Genomic DNA, 21,745 nt, shown 5'->3' on the forward strand with positions numbered 1-21,745 from the left:
ACACAAATCACTAAATCGTCCTAATAAGGAGAATTGGTGTAATATACACATAATTCTGAGTTTCAATTTGGTAGCAATAATTGTAATTTTTATTAATAAAAAACATAAAACTTTAAAATCATATAATGCACAAAATTAAGTATGAAATTTGGACTTGAAATCCATATAAAAATGGAGCATAAAATTGGAAATAACTTGTTGAATTTAATTATGATGTTTCTGAATTATAACTAAAATCACAAATATAAGATCAAAGCTCGCAAAACTTACTATATACATGTGTTGGGAAAGAAAATATTTTTTCTGCACAACGAAAAAAGAACATGCAAAAACGCTATAAAAAATTAAAGAAATATTACACAAAATTTATTTAGTAGGATGTGGTCCCTCGTATTTACATTTATAAAAATATTCATTATCTTAAAATGTGTTTAAATATATTTGAAAATCCTCCTTTTTTTAAGTTTTATATATGAAACTTGAAAAATTTTCTTTACAAATTTTAAGTATGAAACTTAAAAACTTCTTCTCACATGTTTTCTAGCAAAACTTGACTAATTATTTATCACAAGTTTTTTGGCAAAACATGATAAGTCCTCATTCACAAGTTTTTTTTAGCAAAACTAGGCAATTACATGACTGTTAAATACTCGTAAATATAGAGTAAACTATGTTGAAAGAAAAATATTAACCCGTATATGTTCATAGTTACAACAAAGATTAGTTACTTCTATAGTTAAAAATAATACTCATCTGGCTTCTATTGAAAAAAAAAAAGGAATGAAATTCCAATATTACTAAAATAAAAGTTTCTATCTTCTTGATTTTAATCTTATAAATAAATAATAAATTATAATCTCAATTTTACATTATGTTTGTATCCATAAATAAACATCTTTACTTGAACATGATATATTCTATAGACTTGAATTCAAGTATTATTGAGTTATAAGGAGGAGATAAGAACTTGTATTTGATTTAGACTATGAGATTAAAGTGCTATTCACGACCTAATTAATCTTTTTGTAGAGAGTGTCATTTAAGATTATTGATAATTGTTATCAAATAATTAATGATTGAGATGATTTAATAATTGTCTGACCAATCTTATATTATTGACTATACAATAACTCTCCTTATTCCTTACTTAATTAATATCTATCACGGCTATTAATATTGTGACAATAATAACTATGCAATTCCTATTGGCCCCATCCTCACACTTGGCTCCATCCTCACACTTGAGTGACACTTATAATTATTATTTTTTATCTCTCTCGTGGTCATAACATATCATAAATCATATGAATCACTTATTTCTTCTCTCTTCGCATGTCTCTCAAGGTGTATACAATACAACGAAAGAGTGTTAATAAATTTCTCTTATTCTTTTGCCCATTTTCACAAATACTTTTATTATTGTTGCCCCTCATCTTCGGTCACATATCAATTAAATGTTTTCACCTAACACAATTAATAAGAGTTGTTAGAATGGAACCGAACTTAACGTATAATTATATAATTTTAAGCTTTAATTATTTGCATAATCTAAATATAGTATGCTTTTGAACCAAATTTAATTATAACAAAAATAAAATTAAGATTCCAATCCTAAACAAGCTACAGTTTTAATTCCAGTTTCATGTGTCAAACACAAAGTAGGTATATGACACTACACAAATGTCTCGGATTTGGGAGATCCAGTAGATACTGCACAAGCGTTCAATTAGGGTTGATGTGGGCCGCAGATAAATCACAGCCCATAGAAGACAGGCCCGCCCTTTCTGCATCAAAAGTCCAAAAAGAAAAAGGTTCACCGCTTCGGAGGTTCAGTGCTGACTGCTGAAAGAACCTTTAGCCGGAGCAAGCAAGGCAAGAACCGCACTAGCTCACTCCCTATTCAAATTGCATCCATGGAACGAGTCACAGAGCGAGCAATGCTTCAAAACGACGACATCCGCATCGTTTCCTCTTCTATCAAAATCCCTCTTCCTCACAAACGCCCAACCTGTCCCCTGCGAACCGCACATTCTCACTTCGTCAACGCCTCGAACTCGATTGCGCAACTCTTCAACTCGTTCGCCGCTCACTCCACCGAGTTGACTCGCTCCGTGGTGCGAAATTCGTCGCTCCTGTGCTCGGCGACGCTGTCCTTTACCGGCGAGAGGAGAGGAAAGTGTCCGATTCAGCGTCTGGCGTCTCTGTCTCTGGCGGATATTGAGGCGCAGCAGAAGGCGCGGCAGAACGAGGAGAGAGTGCTGATAAGCGAAGTGCTGGTTCGAAACAAAGACGGCGAGGAATTGGAGAGGAAGGACCTCGAAGCGGAAGCGGTGCAGGCTCTCAAGGCTTGTCGACCTAACTCGGCTCTAACAGTGCGCGAGGTACAAGAGGATGTGCATCGCATCATCAACAGCGGATATTTTTCGTCGTGCATGCCGGTTGCGGTTGACACACGCGACGGTATCCGATTAGTATTTCAGGTATGTTCTCTTCTGTTGAATAATGACAATTAGGCATTGGAATTCAGCTCACCGTTTTGTAATGATTTCGAATAGAGTTTCGCGTTCTAGTGTTGTGTATTTAAGTCTGCTATATTGAATGATGTAATGCTAGTACGCGTGACGGTATCTGATTAGTATTTTAGGTATATTCTCTTTTATAGAACAATAGCGGTTATGCTTTGAATTTTTTATAATGATTTTAATGTTATTCGAATAGAATTTCACGTTCTAGTATTGTGTATTTAAGTCGACAATATTGAATGCTGTAATGCTGTACGCGTGACGGTATCTGATTAGTATTTCAGCTATATTCTCTTCTGTTGAACAATGGCGGTTAGGCATTGGAATTGAATTCACCGTTTTATAATGATTTAGTGTTATTTGAATAGAATTTTGCGTTCTAGTGTTGTTTGTTTGAGTCTGCAATATTGAGTGCTGTAATGTTAGTAGTGGTTTCTTGTGGCATAAGGTAGAACCAAATCAAGAGTTCCAAGGGTTGGTATGTGAAGGAGCTAATGTTCTCCCAGCTAAATTTTTAGAGAATTCGATGCGAGATGGATATGGTAACTAATTCTTCTTTCTCCATATTCGTTCAGTTGTATATCATGCATATGTTGCCTTAACTGTATTCAAATTAACATGTCAAGTTGTGTAGGGAAAATCATCAATTTGAGACGATTGGATGAAGCAATATCTTCCATTAACAACTGGTACATGGAGCGTGGTCTTTTTGCCATGGTAAATTCTCCTTAACTTCTGATCAAACTTAACAATCTAATAAATTCTTCCTGCTTGGTATTCGGTGGAAATCCAAAATTTGGACTCAACTTTCATCTTCAGTAGCCTAAGTTGCAGAAACTATCACAATATTATATCATTCAAGTATTCAACATCGCTTGCCATATGGGAATTGTCTTCTTTCATTTTCTTTTTTTTCCCTGCTTTGATCATTGCCTTAGGTTTCAGCTGTTGAGATTCTCTCTGGGGGTATTCTGAGATTACAAGTGTCAGAGGCTGAGGTCAATAATATTTCCATACGGTTTCTTGACAGGAAGACGTAAGCGCCTTCTTTCAATTGTATTGATAAACATAAGTACTCTCATGCTGAGAAGTTTTTTTATTTTTTTACCAATGTGATTTTCTTTCTGTAGAGGTGAGATTACTATGGGGAAGACAAAGCCTGAAACAATACTTCGGCAAATTACAACCAAGAAGGGACAGGTAATTCCTTGACCTAGCCCTGGCCACTCCAGTAGATGATGGTTCATAGTTGTTAGTTTTTGAATGTTTTATCAAGAACGAATATATATTTATTATTGGTTCAAAACTGTGAAGCAAGCTAAAACAAGAGGATTTAAGTTTGGAAGTTGAGTGTGGCATTATTTTTATCAAATTTGGTTGCCAACATTCTTTGGTGTGTTTGATGGCAATTGGACATTAGTATTGTTATTAGTTGATTTTTCAGATATATCTTTTCTCTTTTGGTAAAACATGCCATCTTGAATTCACATTCTTACTAAACAGGATCTTGGCATCATCCATAATTGTTTTTTCAGGTCTACAGCATGCTTCAGGGAAAAAGAGACGTAGAAACTGTACTAACTATGGGGATCATGGAAGATGTTAGCATTATTCCCCAACCAGCAGGTAACAACATATACAGACTGAAAATGGGCTTTAAGGCAAGTAACCAGAAAAAAAAATAAAGCAATCATTTTTATGGTCTAACTGGTAACTACACTTGTCAAGTAGTATAAGTATATTTTTATCCAGCATTTTAGTGTCCTACCAAAAATAACCTTATAAAATTGTTATATTATAAAATAATGTGGAGAATGTTTCATGCTAACTTGTGGAGAAACTAGGAAATTAAAGTTAATGAAAACACGAGAAGGCCAAAAAGAAAGAAATGAAGAAACAAGGGTGTTATTATAGAAGCCTGGTATCTTTGTGCAGAATTACATGGATGAACTTCCCAATCTACAAAATAGAACACTGACACTTGGCAGTTCTTGAGGGACTGCACCTCCAAAGCCAATTGCCCTAGTTCTCTTACAAATGACAAAAGGAAATGTCTCTCCGCTCCCTCCTTATTTATAGGAACATGCCTTATTTAGACTATCTAACCTATCTAACTAACTCATCAATGGGACTAACTAATGGGTAAATAACCTATCATAACTAACTGCTAACAGGGGTTATCTAATGTATTTTGCTAGTTGCAAATATTAGTATTTTTCTTTTAATACAGTTCACTAGTGCTAAATAGGACTTGAAACAAGTTACAGTGTTCCACAAGTGGCCCATTTTTTTCTTGATAATTTTTATTTGTGTATTGATATTTGATAGCCTGTAAGTTGTTATATATGATACCTCACTAACCCTCAACCAACACTGTCAAATGGAGACTACACATGTTCTTGAAGAATTGACATGATCTCTTTTATTTTTTTTGTCTTCATCCCTTAGATCCATCATCCATGGTATCTCTAAAGTCCAAACTTCTGTATTTTGTTTCTTTTGCATGCTATAGATACAGGAAAAGTTGATTTAGTGATGAATGTGGTAGAACGTCCCAGTGGAGGATTTTCTGCTGGTGGTGGGATATCAAGTGGGTAAGTGATGCTCGCGTAAAGTATACATAAGAAATACTTATATTTGCTAATTTGGTAAAGTATGCTTAGTCGTTTTTATGTTTGATGAAATTCCCTAGTCCCCTAGTAATTCTGTAAATTACTTTAAACTTCCCTAATTTTAATTTTCATGAGACAAATATCCCTGTGGATTTTTTGTATTTTAGATCCCTCAGGGGGTGATTTTATTTTCCAAAATAGGGGGTGATCTACATTATTTTCTCTGTTGGTTGCTTCGTAATCTGTGTATCTGACTAGGTATTTACTTTGTAGGATTACAAATGGTCCACTAAGGGGGCTCATTGGAAGGTGAGTTTATTTTATAGTTTTGTAATGGTGATGTTATGAGTTAATTCTTTGTATTATGCTATCATATCCTCTCCTTCATTTAATAGCCAAGTTTACTTTACTGCAATTAAAACCATGTTAAGGGTCATTTACCTCTGGCCCTCTGCTACTGTATTTATATGCTGCTATGCAATGTTTATGACATTGGCAAGTGGTGAATAGCCACTTGCAGTTGATTAGATGTAACTCTGTAAGTACACTACTCTCCTTTACATATGTTGCAGATGATAAAACTGGGCCATGTTGAAATTTTAGTTGATATTAACTTTGGATAATTTATCTTGGCTTATCTATGCTTATGTATGTTTTCCACTTTTGCCATTGTCAACATAATAAAGCTGTTTTGGCTGTAATGTATGTTTTCATATTGCTTGTAACTTATGGTCCAACCGCAAATGGTTTACTCTTTGCTGATCCACTCAATTCTTTTTTTATTCCACTGCAGCTTTGCCTATTCTCACAGGAATGTCTTCGGTAAAAACCAGAAGCTCAATATTTCCTTAGAGAGGGGCCAGATTGACTCAGTCTATCGTATAAACTACACAGACCCATGGATTCAAGGAGATGATAAACGAACATCTAGAACAATAACAATTCAGGTAATTTCTGAAGGTTTATTTGTCTGAGCACAATCTGCTTTTAATGGTAAAATGTTAAAAACTGTATTTGCTGATATTCAATTAACTTTACTTTAGAATTCAAGAACTCCTGGAACCATTGTTCATGGTAATGAAGATGGTAACCGTAGCCTTACCATTGGCCGCATCACTGGTGGTATAGAGTTTAGCCGACCACTCAGGCCGAAGTGGAGTGGAACAGCTGGACTTGTTTTCCAGGTGCTTCATTGACAATCTTGACTACTGTTTTTGTGTTATGATATCATTTTATTTCTAATTTTTATCATTTTATTTCTAATTTTAGTCCTTCCACTCTAGCTCTATAAATCCCGCTTGCTAGTTGATGATCTGCTTAGTTTAGTTAAACTATGTTATCACTAATCAGATCATTCCTGCCATAAATTAAATGTTAATATAGTTTCTATGTCTATTTATGCTCCTGATTTTTTTCCTTCAAAATTTCTATATTATTTCAGCATGCTGGAGTCCGTGATGAGAAGGGTATTCCTATCATTAAAGATTGTTACAGCAGTCCTCTTACTGCTAGGTTGTAATCTAAGCAATGTTAATGGTATGGTTATCATGACTTTGTGTGGTTATTTCTAACTCCTATCATATTTTCCTTGCAGTGGCAATACCCATGATGATACGTTGCTTGCTAAGCTTGAGACTGTTTACACTGGTTCTGGCGACCATGGGTCTTCTATGGTTTGTTCTGAATTCCCTCTAGTTTAAATTTAATTATCTGCTTCTTATCATGAATTGCTTGGTTTTGCAGTTTGTCCTTACCATGGAACAGGGACTTCCTGTTTTGCCTGAATGGTTGTCCTTCTCTAGGGTGAATGCACGTGCTAGGAAGGGTGTTGAGATAGGTCCTGCCCGCCTTCATTTAAGGTATGAAATACATGCCATCAAGTTAACCTTGTTATTGAAAGAAAAAGGAATGTCTTGTTTACGCTTCACATTAAATTAAAATAGACAATCTTATGTATTACCAACTTTAATTGGTTCACTGGTAGTCTCTCTGGTGGTCACGTTGTGGGAGAATTCTCTCCCTATGAAGCTTTTGCCATTGGTGGAACAAACAGTGTGAGAGGATATGAAGAAGGTAGTGTGGGCTCAGGTCGATCATATGTTGTTACCTCTGGAGAAGTTTCTTTCCCCATGGTACATGAATTTTATCACGCTTTTTCCTGCTCAATCTAGTTAAGCATCTTGTGTTCAGTTATGGCTGGATTGTGCTTATCCTAATTTCCCTGTGATGCACCTAGCTGTATCTGAAATTTGTTGCTGAATTGTCTAATATGTTGGAACCATAAAGTATGTGTTTTAGGAATGAGTAGAAGATGGTTTGAAAAATATTGGAAATAATTATTATAAATTTGAAAGTGTTTATAAAAGTTATAAACAGAGAAGACGGATGATATTTTCTAGTGTTCAGAATGGGTGAAAAAGCAAAACAGAAGAATGTGTAGAATACAGAGTATGATGAAAATTTCTATAGAATCTCGTTCCCACGTTTCTGACAAAAGTTGAATATGACTTCTCAATTGAACACGGAGAATTGTAATGATTTACCTCGAAGGAATAGTAAAGTTTTTAACCAGACATGCCTGAAAATAAGAAATTACATAGAATTTAATTGCCATGGTTGAGCCTATAGGCCTCACTAGGAAAATCTGAGAGTAACTGCTGCAGGGAGAAATTCACTATGATCAATAAAGATTGCAAGACCAACTGCTTAACAGTCAAACCCTAAGCAGCTAGTGCCAATTTACCAAGTGTTCACTGTAAATTTATTAAGTAATGACCAAACTACTTAGTTTACTGTCTCTCTGTGTATAATCCCCCTTGTTTGGTTACACCACAGGTTTTTTTGGGTCAGGTTAAGCTCAAAACTAAAACTAAATATACAGCCACTTATAAAATTTATTACTGTAGTTTTTTTTTTTTTTTTCTGAATCGAAGGATATAAGAATACCGGGTTTCTAAAAATTGTAATATGCAAATAGTTATGCATATGCATCTAAATTGGTGATAGAAAAATTTGTTGCATTTGTCCCCATGCCCACAGGTGCATGCATTTGATTACATTTAAGTTAGAGAGAACTTGACTACACCGATCTTACTGTTTCTGTTTGCAGAAAGGGCCAGTAGAAGGTGTTTTATTTTCAGACTATGGAACTGATCTTGGATCAGGCCCAACTGTACCTGGTAGGTCTTCATTTTGTTTGTGATTTCTTTTTTATTTGGTTCTTTCCTTTTGGTGTTTCATGAGGATGATTTCTATTCTTGAAACCACCTTATTCGCATGAATGGTATAATCACTATCATACAAGACGGGGAACTTGTTTTATGCTCTGAAACTTGTTAGCTGTTATAACTCGCAGTCTAGGAGACAACCATGCATACAAAAATCATAAGACTGAAATCATTACCTAGCAGAACAACTTCTCTTGGGTTATCCTTGTGTTCTCTCCTTTAAGTGACAATATCCACAATGTCATTAAAAAAGTTGCTTTTAAATTTGCTTCTAGTTCCTATGAAAGAACTTTGATTTTTGTCCCTCAAATTTGGAGTAAATTTTTTTTTTGACCCCTCAAATTTAAAATTGAATTTTAGTGTTTGTAATTTCAAAAATACTTATTTTAATTTCTCAGTTCACTGATAACAATACAGACGATGACAATTTGAGTCAATTGTGCAACATTAGTTAAGTTTAATATAATGTTTTCACTAATAATGACGCTAAGTGGATTATATGCAACCAATTTAATAATAGGTGAGTTTTATTTGATATATTTATTAATGACATTTGAGCAAAAGAGCTAAAATAAGATTTTTTTAAAAATATATTTTTAGTTCCTTAAATTTAGGGAAAATTTGTTTTTGTTACCTCAAATTTAAATTGTTTTAACTCCCTATAATTTTAAAAGTCTTGTTTTAGTCCCTTAAGTTATCAATAACATCTGAAAGTGACATATTGAGATAATTATATAGTATCAGTTGGATTTAATGTGATATTTTCATTAATAGAAACATCTAGGTAAATTTTATGTGATAGTATTTAACAGATTCTCTATCAAAATTTGAGCATAAATACTAAAACAATTTTTTTTTAAAATTACAGGGATTAAAAATACCAATGTTAAATTTGAGGAACTAAAAATAAATTTATCTTAAATTTGAGGAACTAAAACAAATTTAAGTCATTTTTTTCTCTTAAAATAATAGAGATGAAAAAATCAATTTTAAATTTGAGGAGACAATTAAATTTAGCTCACATTTGAGTCACTAAACATATTTAAGCCTTTTTTTTCCATCCTAAAATATGAAATCACTGTTTTTGGTCCGTGTAAAATTAGTGAATTTTAGTATGGTTAAGAATTTGTTTCTTTTTCATTTTTAACCCTCCATAATTTGAAATCACTATTAGCATTCATTTTAGGCTGAAAAATGACATTTATTTTAAGTATCTAGAATTTTTTTAAAGATGTCTCACATGCTAACATGGTATTATATCTATAGTTAGTGCCACCTGAGATATAGTTAGTTTAAGAAAATGACATTTTTCTTGAAGTTTGCTGATATTGTTCATACTGTCCTTAATGAGGCACATATTGAATGGTGTTTTTGGTTTTTACTAGGTGACCCTGCTGGAGCAAGGAAGAAGCCTGGCAGCGGATATGGCTACGGGTTTGGCATCCGTGTGGAATCACCTTTGGGTCCTTTGCGTCTTGAATATGCCTTTAACGACAAGAAAGAGAGGAGGTTTCATTTCGGAGTGGGGCATAGAAACTAACATCGGGAGACAATTCGTACTAGGTGCTTCTTGATCGTTGTAAATAATCCTCCCTCTTTCCCTTTAGCTCGCATACCTTTCCTTATTCGGGAAATTTGTATATTATTTTTCAAAAAACAAAAATTACTCAAATGCCTCGATCCTCTCTATAAATGTTTCTAATAGCTACTCCCTCTTTTTTTCATTGTCATTTAAAATTATGCACAAGAATTAAGAAAATAATTAATATTTTAACTTTTTTAAAGTATTTATTATCTATTTTCTTGTTATACCCTTTAGGTGGTTAGAGAAGAAATATATACATTAAAAAATAAATAGACATATTATTCAGTAAACATACATTAATTATTAAAGGTGAAAATAAAAAAAAAATTAATAAATTATTGATTTTAAAAAAATGATAATTAAAAAAAAAATACTGACAAAACGACTATGAAAAAAAAAATCGGAGAGAGTATTAGAATGAGATGGCTCATTTTTGTTTTCTTCTTCCTCTCATTGAGAGATTTTAACAGGATGTGTTGTTACCAGTTAGTGGGGAATGGATCTCTCTTGTGGGTTTTCACATGATAGGGAGAGATAGACACCAAGAAACTAAACCCCACTGATTTTGATACGGCCCCTACGTATAGGTTCCATGTTTTTGGTTTGTTTCTATGCCTACCTGAATCATTCTGTCATTTGAAAATCTTACATAGGATTGTTTATTTCATGTGTTGCGGTAAAATAATAAGTTCAACTCGTTCAGACAGACTTGATTTGACGAGTCATTAATAGATGGTGGCCGATTTGAGGAGGAATTTCTTGCTCTATGGACTTAGTTCATGATTCGTATAAAAATTATTATAATCTGTGAATTTTCGCAGTTGAGGAGACAAAATGCATCATCTATATAGAATCATGCTTTATCAATTACCAAGCATCCAATGGGTTTTAAACTTTTAGAATATTGTGGAATATTAACAAGGTTTTCTGAATTTTGTCGATGGAACTAACAAGAATCACATGAATTACGCCTTCATGTATATATTAAACGTTCCACCTAAAATCACATTTTATTATGACATTAATTATTAATAAATTGGTTTTGTTGGAAATTACTTTAAAAGCAGTATCTAAGAAATTAATAAATAACTTTTAATAAAGAATTTTGATAAATTTAATAGTTAAAAATTCTATTTCTTTTTATAAGAGTTAATAGAAAAATCGTTCATAAAATGCGTATTGATTGAATTAAGGGTTGGAAGATATGAGAGGGGATTAACATGTTTGGAAATCGAAAGGAAATGGATTGATGGCAAACACCGACAAACAAAAGACAATGTGAATGACCTGGAAAATGTGGTATCAGTGTCATGCTTAAAGACCCAATCCGACAATGTGGTAAGCCCAAGACAGCGACAAGCCAGTAAATGGCAATAGTTAAAATGACTTGGAAAATGTTAAAAGGTTTTACTCGTCAGAGTCGGTGTCGTGTGAAAAACTTTTCTGTCCTTTTATATTAATTTTTCTTGTTAATATTTATATTGTATTATGTTTGAATTTTATTTTAAAATAATTATGAAAGTTGTGTTCTTTTATTTTATAACATGGGTCATATAAATTATGAGCTTTTGCATTAAATTAAATTATCTTTGGGTGTCAAGTTTTAACCTTCCAAAGAACCCTACAAATTTAAGATTAGAAGAGTGAATAATCAATAATTAAAGAGGAAAGTCATCATGAATTATCAGACACGACAAATTAAAACAAAATATCATAACTCTACCAAACTTTTACAAATTTTACTCCTAAATAACACACAGTCATACAAATTACTCTTTAATTAGTCGCAAATGTCACTTATCCTAGCTCCTGTCGTACGGGACAGCTTACGTGTCCACTTTATGAGAAGAAAAAGGATAATTTTTATCAATCTGGCCCGTTCTTTGAATTATGTTATGTACGAAGAGTTGCTTAACCAGTTCAACTTATATTTGCTAGCCTCTAATGCACTGTACATGACATTAACTTGTAACTTCTAACCGGAAAGAAGAAAAATTGCAGCTTGCAACTGACAAAAAACGAAGTAAATTGAACGGTACTTGTATATCTTGTTTGGTGATTGACGGAAACTCTAAAATGATCTTACTCCATTTCTTAATCCAAAATCTCAAGCTTATTGTATACATATTTAGTCCTCAAATTTTTATTTATTTATTTTTTTGGAAAGGGGGGGTGTTATTTTTAGGAAAAGTGAAAGTCCCAATGCTATTAGCTACGCTCTGTTGAAAATTTATATATTCTTTTAGCTGCAAAAACAATAATCCAATGGTAATTCTATTAGTTATTTATATTTTTGTGGATTTATTCTTTTTAATGCTTCAAAATATATAGTATATGTATAATTATTAATAAAGAGAATATATTTTTAAATAACTGATTTAATCTCTATTTTTTTTCGAACTTTTTAGTCCATTCGATTATGCAATAGTAACTCTTTATGGATAAAGATAAAATGGAAAAAAAAATATATATATATATAAAAAATGTAACCTTCTGTATAACTGTTAAAGACACAAAGTATATCAGGTAAGGAGCCAACGACATACTAAAAATTCAAATTAAACATTATTGTTTATTGATTAGTTGAAACTTAATAATGTCTAATTTGGCCCAAAATTTTAGTTGTTAAACTAAGAATCAACCAAGGCTTACAAGAGAAATTTTACCTCTAATGTTAAAGAATCTCTTTGAGTTTATATATTTAAAAAAAAAATAGAATTTTAATAGTCGGATGTATCTATGAATTATATTTTAAGTAATCAAGTGAGTTTGATAGAATTAAAAAAAATTGTGTTAATTATTAATATTTAGTGGGTTATATTTTAAATAACCAAGTTAATTAAGTGAGATGTGATGAGCACCAAATGTGTGGATATTCTTTATTGACTCAAACATAATAAGAAATCCAATAAAGTCAATAAATAAGGAACTATGGTTACGGTATCAATATACTGAAGTCTAAATCGTACAATTGTCTCTCTTCTCCCGTATGAAGAAATACAAAGATTCTATTAAGAAATCAAAAGATTTGGATTAAGGAATACAACCACCACTTATTTGTTCATGACTTTAATTTCTACATGACTTTAATTTCTACAAGTCTTTAGCATCAAAATGATTGGTGATCTTATGAATCTACATATTTATTCTAATTATAGTCAAAATGTTATAAATTCTAGGAATTTCGGTGTATTATTAATATTCTATGGTGTATATGCCTATGATATATTATTTTATGCTAAGTACGGATTAAAATTCCAACTAGCTCCCCTCAAGAAGAGCATACTCTACTGCATAATCAATTAGGATAGACATAAACTGAAATATTAAAATCCTGTCTCTAAACATTCCGAAGCATTGATAGAGTAAAATAAAATAAATTTTGCATACAAACAAGTCACAAGTTTGAGCCTCTACTTATCTTAGAATAAGAAAAATGTAATTTTTTAATAAGTATTTTTTCTTTGTAAAAAGTTAAAATATTCATCTTAAATGAAAGAGTTTTTAAAGATGATTATTTAACAAGAATGTTTTTAAAAAAATTTCTTAATATATTATCTTTATTTTTTTTTTTTGTCTATGAATATGATCTACGTAATATCTTAAAATTGATAATTAATGACTAATTTGTGTTAGTGAGACGTGATTTTTGTTGGCCAAACATATTTTTAAATTAAATTTTAATATTTTTAAAAGAAATTATCATTCATTAAAAATAAAATTATATCACAATATAAATTATGTTTAATAAAAAAATTCATGTATTGTTGCATTAACTAATACTAATATTTTTTTATTTTTAAGAATTATAATGACGGCATTAAAATTAGAATATGAAATTCTATGCATATTACCCTCAATTCTTTTTCCACTGCTAGGTTGATTGCAGTGCTCTACTAAAATACTAGTATATTTTAAAGAAAAACATTTTTTTACCTTAATCTGAGACCCCATGATTTCATCTTAAAACTTCATCTATAAAAAAATAATAATAATAAATAAATAAATAAAAAGTGGTCTCTAGATAGTAGATAATGAGCTAAATTATATTAATGTCACTATTTTTTCAGTCCGCTTCCTTAACATAGATCGGATTGATTTTCAGCTAACCTGCTATATATTTCCTTAACTGATTGAATAACACATGCACCTTAATAAAAACCAGAAAGCTGGGATAGTCACCAGTCAAACTCCTTTGTATGAGGTGGATAACATAAGCCCAAATTACAATTTTTTGTAGACAAGAACAATGATAATGACAAGCCCCACATTGTCTTTGTCCATCATGCATTATTCACAAAACTCAACCTTGCAACTTTCTGCGCCATTAACTACTATATGCCAAACACAATGACCCATATGGCCTAGGCATCTCTGTTAGATCTACATAATGTCCATTTCTGTTAATTAACTCCATGGATGAACATATATACTATTACACTCACCTTTGAGGTACCCCTTTGATTGACTTCTCGATATTCTCTCAACTAATTAAATAAAAGGAAAGAAATATCGTGTTAATATACAGAAAAATGTGAATGCCATAAGGCATCTAAAAGATATGTTATAATCTAAAGATAATGAAAAAAAATTTACACAATTTATGATTATTTAAATGCTAATTTCTAACATATGGAATCCTAATCTGGCCAGATTAAATAGGAAATGTTAAAATGATAATAATTTCCTAAGAACGTTTAATTTACTAAGATAAAATCCTAAAAAAATGAAAGTTATGTCAAATAAGAGAAGAAAAAAAATTCTAAACTAATATATAATTCCAAAATAATGCACTTAATAATTCTGAAATGTGCTCCTTCACTGAGAAAATGATATGCATTTTAAGGATAGTTTATTTTTTTATATGTCTGACCAATTTTGAGGCTCTAGCTAGTACCTAGTTCCTCATCATCTTGGACACTGGTTATCTACACAGTATTGGTGGCTATCAAAGTATGCGCTGCAACGATCAGATCAATTACCACATTAGTACTATAGCCTTTACTCACTCCAGAAAGAAGATCCATCTAGGAAAAAAAAACACATCAAAAGATCAAGACCTACAATGATGAATTTAGAGAGAGAGAGAGAGAGAGAGGACCGAGCTTGTTAAAGCAAAGGAACTAGAGGGATATATAACTGCGACATTCCTAAGAAACTAGGAATAGACAAGCAAAAGATGAGAAGGAAGAGATCATTGCTAAAAGTTAACCATCGAATAAAATAGAGTTCCATGTATTAACTTGAAAGTAGAAAAACAAAAGACGCTTAAAAGGAAAAAAAATGAACGATTTCATTCCTAGCTAGGCCTAGCTAGTTATAAATTTTTTTCCTTAAATGGATATTTATATTTAAGAGATCATGTCAATCCTCCAACCGTAATTCACCTCTAAAATCAATATTTGGCCTTTTAAATTTCACCATATTGACTTATTGTCATAATTATTTCCCCTTTCTTTTTGGTGAACCTTTTGTTGGTAAAGTTACATACTTAGATTCACTGAGATTCCTGTACAGTTCAGAATTGTAACGATTTTAGTCGGTACGTTAACTTTAGCTAACAATAATCCTACTTGGTTGCTTTTCTTGCGTGGAAAAATCATGGTTACTTTATGCAAAGAAATATAAACTATAGATATATTTTTGAAAATAAAGTTAGATACATATGATAGAGTAATTAAACACGAGTTGTAGGCCAAAATTGTCATTCCCCCTAAACCATAATACTTTTGAATTAATGCGTGGACAAAGAGACACACAGGGTCTGCGAAATTATTAAAACTATGCAAGAATTGAAGAGTGATCGAAGAAACAGGTACCAAAAGGGTGTTGATCATGTGGGTGGCAACGGTGGTCAGTGATTGCAGTTAACTATTAACAGTATTTATGTACAAGTGTTTTTGTTGACTAAAAATGTAAATGTTGGTGGGTGGTTCTTTCTTCCTTCCCTCAATTCTAAAATGTCCCTCACTGAGCAGAAGAGAAAGAGAGGGTAGATCGAACAGTGAGGTTTGCATGCAACAGGAACAAGTGAAAGCAGTAGCGGAGACACGGACTGAGTCTCTGCTCCTAAGACCCGACCAGAGCGTGCACCCCAAAGCACTTGCTGGTTTAAGTGTTAACTATTTGCTTCCCGAGGAACACTACCTAAGGGTGTCAAACAAACACATTCGCTACTCTTAATTCCCTAGGAACAATTAAACTAAACAACCTTACCAACTTGTTCATTATTAATTATATATAACTTGTAGTTGTACAAATATTAGTACTTGTACTCCCAAGGATATATATGTTTAAACCCTTAAGCTACTTTACATTTATCAGAGTAATATCCAAATGCCGTAACCCCTTCTGGGTCGGTCACGTAGTCATAACTCATGATAACTGTTTACTTACTGTTATATAAGACATTTTATGTCTCTATGTAAAAGTTTTGGTTATTTTTATAAATTGTCTATACTCACTTACTTAAGCGTTGAAATGTGTGTACATGTATTTGCATGTTTTACTTCTTATTACATATGTCGTCGTTGTTGTTTACTGAAACTTTCTCTGTCGCATGAAGCGTCCACCACGTTTGGAGATATTAAAATCACCCTTGTTATTCATTTTGTTGATGATTCGACAGTTTGAAATGATTGATGCCTTTATTATGTTAAATTTCACACTTGCTTAATTAGATTTGGCCTGATTCGAAAATTAGTAAAGTATTATTAAGTGAAAAAGGTGATATTATAAGACAGTACGGTATTAAAGATGGGGCAACATTGCTACAAGGTAGTTTCTGAATTCTGTCTGTATATCGTGTGTGAAACGGGAACAGGATTTATTGTAGTAACGAGATAACAAATAGTCTTCGAGGTTTCAACTTCGTTGACTGACTTTGTATTTGGTCTTACATTTCCTACCACAATGGTAGGTAGAGTTGTGACTAAGTTTATTTTATCAAGAGTATTATTATTATATGTAAAATCTGATCCACCTTTTTTTCCACACTGTTCTTACAAACGTTCTTTCAAGTCCCAAGATAATCTCATCATCCATCCACGACCTGACTTTTTCCCACTCTCAGTACCTCTTTTATATATTTATTTTCCCTTTTGTTAAGTCACACTTCACAAGTGATTTCTTGTCTCCTTTTTTAATTTTTTTTTACTTTATTGAGTCTGCTTTACCCACATTGGATTTCTACGCCTCTTTTAACTCTTCATCCTGACTCTTCAATTATGGTTATTTCTTAAAATCTCAAACTTATCTTTTGCTTACCTTTATCTCTCTCTCTCTCTCTCCACTACCCTTCCCTTTATATTTCTTCTCTATAATAACCTAATCCTTTCTACACGATATAGTGTATCATATATCCCTTCCTTTCCCACCTCTCATCATGACTCATCCCTACTGCTCCAATGACTTCAATGCTTGGTTTGACCTCAATTCTCCATGCCTTTTCTCTTCTTCTTCATCACCCTGCTATTTTCCTTCCACAACTTATCATCATCATAGCTTCACAAGTGGCATCTCTTTCACTCAACACCAATCTTCTCCCTCCTCTCACCCTCCAAAAGAAGCCCTTCCTCTCCTTAACCTAAGCCCTCCAAGAGGTGAAGATCTTGAATCTTCATTTAGTGCCATGAAAGTGAACAACAACATGAAGGAGAAAGAACTAAGCATCATGTCATCTAATGATAACTCTATGGATGATGACACTGTGACGGTGGCTTTGCACTTAGGGCTTCCAAGCACTACTTCAGCTGATTTAACTTCAAATTTATACTCCACTGAGATTTCAGACAAAGAAGAAAAAGCCACGGTTGCTTCTGAGTATTCGCCTGGTAGAATTAACAAGGGTCAGTATTGGATCCCTACCCCAGCTCAAATTCTGATCGGTCCAACACAGTTTTCATGCCCCCTTTGTTTCAAGACGTTCAACAGATACAACAACATGCAGGTATAGATTTAAAATGATGAAAACATTAATTGAGAGTATATGGGTGGTAGAAAGAATCAAAGAAAGAAAAAGAATGTCTTTCTTTTACCCTTTTTTCCCCCTCCTACTATCCTACCTCCTACTTTCCCAGATCTTACTTTTGTGGAAATTTTCTGAAAAAAGAAAATGTCCATTTCTATATCCTGTAACTATACACACACTTGTATACTCTTCTTTTATATAGCATCACTTTAATTTTCCACCTATAATCTTGTCTCCAATTCATGATAGTACGGGCACTTGTGTAAGTGTGTAATTTAATTAGGGTTTTTGTTAAAACTATTGCATGTCCTTTATTTTTATCTTAATTAAGCTGATTTTAACTGTTTTACCACACCCCTTTTGTAGTTGAAGAGATAAAAAAAATGGAAAATTAATTACCAGGCCAATTAGAGATCAGTATATTTAAGTCTACATTTTTGGATCTTCAAATTGTTAATTAACTAGTATTGGTAGAAAGCAGCAGGGGGTGACTATTTATCTCTAGGGCTTATTAAATCTTAAGCTAGTGTGCTGGAACAATGTTAACACCAACATGATCGAGGAGACATAAAGTGAAACATCATCAATAATTATTTTTATCAAAAACTCTAGTACAACACGCAAGGAGTGAATTTTATTTATCTTTTTCATCTCCATAAACGTAAACACAAAAATAGCTGTCCAATATTCCCTTGTTGGGCTTCCTTGCTACTACTTTATTAAGATGCCCTACATTGTCACCTTTTTCTTTAGTCCTAGACCATAGGTGACTAAGAAGGATTGAAACATGTGGAAAAAGACGTGGCTCCTTGATTATATACATATCCTCTTAGCCTTTCTGACTCAAAACCTTGGCCGCCAGCTTGGAAAAAATAATTTGTAGTCTTAACAAAGTTACATGCAATGCAACAAAGGTAGAGTTTGTAGGGAATGAGGTTTCACAGTGAGGTTTTTGGACCTTATCGATAGAGCCAGAGTTTTTTTAACTTGTGAGTGACTTTAATTCATTAATATTCTTCCCCCACATCCTTTTTCAACTAACTATTTGCTCTTGAATGATATTGTTCCATTCCAAATTAAATACCTACAGATGCATATGTGGGGGCATGGATCTCAATATAGGAAGGGGCCTGAGTCTCTAAGAGGAACACAGCCAACAGCAATGCTTAGACTCCCTTGCTATTGTTGTGCACCTGGATGCAAGAACAACATTGACCATCCAAGAGCAAAGCCACTCAAAGATTTTAGGACCCTTCAAACACATTACAAGAGAAAGCATGGAATCAAGCCCTTCATGTGTAGAAAATGTTGCAAAGCCTTTGCTGTGAGAGGTGACTGGAGAACTCACGAGAAGAACTGTGGGAAGCTTTGGTATTGCTCTTGTGGATCTGATTTTAAGCACAAGAGATCCCTTAAGGATCATATTAAAGCATTTGGGAATGGACATAGAGCTTGTGGAATCGATCATTGTCTTGATCAAGATGATGAAGCGGGGTCTGAAATTGAGCAAGAGAATGAATCTTTAATTTCTAGTCATAGTTGATGTGTGTTTTTCAACTATGAAGACATGCTGATTGACGATTCTCATCTTTTGAACTAATTATATTGTTGACTAAGACTACCATCACTAATTAACGAGTTCTCCACTCCCCCTCTTTCTTTTTCTCCTTTATTGATTTTCTCAACTGTGTCTTGGTTTTGCATATTCTGGTTTTGGTTTCGCTCTCTCTCTCTCTCTCTAACAAGGTCATGTTAAAATTTCATGTTAATTTTGATTCCTTTTCTCATTTGGGCTTTGGTTTCTCCTCTCCTTTCCTCTCTCTTGTAAACATCGCACAAAAACAAGGTCGTGTTAATTTCTCTTTCTAATAAACATTAAATAAAATTCCACCTCAATTTTATTTTTAATATTTATCAAAAGTGAGATTAATACAAAAGTTAAATGTATTCTTTTGTTTACGTAAAAGGATATATTTACCATATACATACATGTCAATATTTCAATATTGTTCGCTAGGATTTTCAAATGATCAACACCGTAAGAATCATCATTAACTTAGAAAGGTGTGCAGATACATCATACAAGCAACACCGGTCTTAGCTTTGTACTCGCTCACTTTTTCCTAATATAAGACACTAGTCGAGTCATTATTAATTAGGGCAGACTATAGTGGTAATGGCAACGATGTTCAAAGAAACTCGCGTGCACGTTTAAATTTGAATAAAATTTTGATGTAATATAGTTTATGTAATTTGGGTGTTAGTTTTTCAGTTAAAATTATAATTTTACAATGATCTAATTTTTTGTATAGATTAACGATAGAAATTTTAATTAAAAAGAAAAACATTGCAACTAAATTTAATTCTTCTCAACTTAAAACAAATTGTTGCTCGTGTAAGCTAAAGTATGTCAAGACTAACATAACCACGTTACGGGTACTACGTTTATAATTACAGAAACGAAGGTGCGCAGCAAACTTTAATTGTTTCAAAAACGAAAAGGGAATATTGATCACTAGCAAGCAAGCTATATACAAGTGCAAATGCTGTTGGGGGAAGCTTTTGAGCCTGTCATTGCTCAGCTTTATGACTCGTATGATGCTACTATTTCCCTTTTGTTATGTCCACCATGATGGACCGATCAATACTATGTTTAGACTCACCATAATGATTTCCATGTAAATCATTAGCTTCTGAACCAAAATGGCTAGCTGTTTTTCTTTTCACATCTTTTAAAGCGGATAAGTATATAATTAATGAATATATTGTTGGTTATCAATTTGGTCTCTCCGCATAAAAAATTTATAGCATCGGTTCTTATGCGTTTAAATGTTATTGATTTAGTCTCTATTATTTTGATAATTAATTTTTAATACATTTTTAATTTAGTTTTTATATAAGTTTTTTTTATATGATATACAATGATGTTCAAACATATGATTTCATACATAAATTAATTTCATGTATAAAGACTAAATGTACTGATGATTAAATTAAGAATATGTTACTCCATCGTATATTTAACATTAAAATGAAAAAAAACAAATAAATAAAAAGGATCAAACTGGCTAGGAGTGCAATCATAACATGCAGAAGCATTTATACATTTAATATTGGGAATTCAAGGTTGGAAGGGATGCATTGGATCTTGATGGCAGCTTTGTGGGTTCAGATCTGAGTTGTGAGGGTCAGAACAGAAGTTCTTGAAATGTCATTTCAAAGTACAACACATTCAGTGTTTGAATTGTAGCGTGGCTTCACACTTGAGGCTATTTCCCTCATAAAACCAACCAACAAAAACGGGACTCCACGTTCCCTGTCTCCATCTCTCTCTCTCTCCAACACCCTTTCGCTTTTTTTTTCTCCTTTTGTTGAGTAAATTCACTTTCCTTCTATCTTTTTTCAGTTCAACTTCGAGATCAAAGAGTATTCGCATACTACCACTGTTATCACTTACCAGAGTTTGTAATTCTAGTTCAACTCCATCGATCGCCATTTAACTTTCCAATAATTATTATTACAGTAAAAAGGCTAGGGTGACGAAAACGATAACTAATTATGTGATTCTTTTCTTGTTATCCATGGTGTCCAGTGTAACGTCAATCTGTCACAACATCCCCAATGAGCACAAACTTGTCATCTTAACAAAGAATGATGTGATGTAACCTTTGAGACGTTTACACCTTCCTCTATTCCATCCATCAAATAAAATCAACTTTGCCGCATAATACAAACTGGTTGCACAACAAAAAATCATCAATATCCAGATGCAATATTCATCCTTCAAAATAACAAATGAAAGGACAAGTATGAAATTCTTTCAGTTTAAT

At 32.7% G+C, this 21,745-nt stretch overlaps 2 protein-coding genes across 4 annotated transcripts; both read left to right on the forward strand.

The window, feature by feature from the left end:
* The first annotated feature begins 1,713 nt into the window (after positions 1-1,713).
* OEP80 (outer envelope protein of 80 kDa) lies at positions 1,714-10,069 on the forward strand. Of its 3 annotated transcripts, none has more exons than XM_020368367.3 (16): positions 1,714-2,480; positions 2,971-3,064; positions 3,157-3,239; positions 3,461-3,558; positions 3,653-3,722; positions 4,058-4,148; positions 5,035-5,116; positions 5,408-5,443; positions 5,928-6,081; positions 6,178-6,318; positions 6,576-6,646; positions 6,729-6,807; positions 6,878-6,993; positions 7,119-7,266; positions 8,244-8,313; positions 9,747-10,069. In XM_020368367.3, the coding sequence occupies exons 1-16, from the start codon at positions 1,914-1,916 to the stop codon at positions 9,899-9,901; spliced, it is 2,055 nt and encodes a 684-aa protein (XP_020223956.1). In that variant the 5' UTR covers positions 1,714-1,913; the 3' UTR covers positions 9,902-10,069. The 3 variants fall into 3 exon arrangements, with proteins under 3 accessions (XP_020223956.1, XP_020223958.1, XP_082921401.1); XM_020368369.3 differs by having other exon boundaries at positions 2,341-2,480; positions 2,975-3,064; XM_083065275.1 differs by lacking the exon at positions 1,714-2,480 and having other exon boundaries at positions 3,149-3,239.
* Positions 10,070-17,223: 7,154 nt separating this feature from the next.
* LOC109806093 (zinc finger protein WIP5) lies at positions 17,224-19,618 on the forward strand. Its single transcript, XM_020368449.3, has 2 exons — positions 17,224-17,894; positions 19,006-19,618. The coding sequence occupies exons 1-2, from the start codon at positions 17,331-17,333 to the stop codon at positions 19,456-19,458; spliced, it is 1,017 nt and encodes a 338-aa protein (XP_020224038.1). The 5' UTR covers positions 17,224-17,330; the 3' UTR covers positions 19,459-19,618.
* The last annotated feature ends 2,127 nt before the right edge of the window (positions 19,619-21,745 follow it).

Source organism: Cajanus cajan, chromosome 10 (assembly GCF_000230855.2).
Source record: "Cajanus cajan strain Asha chromosome 10, NIPB_CcT2T_4, whole genome shotgun sequence".
Classification (NCBI taxonomy): Eukaryota; Viridiplantae; Streptophyta; class Magnoliopsida; order Fabales; family Fabaceae; genus Cajanus; species Cajanus cajan.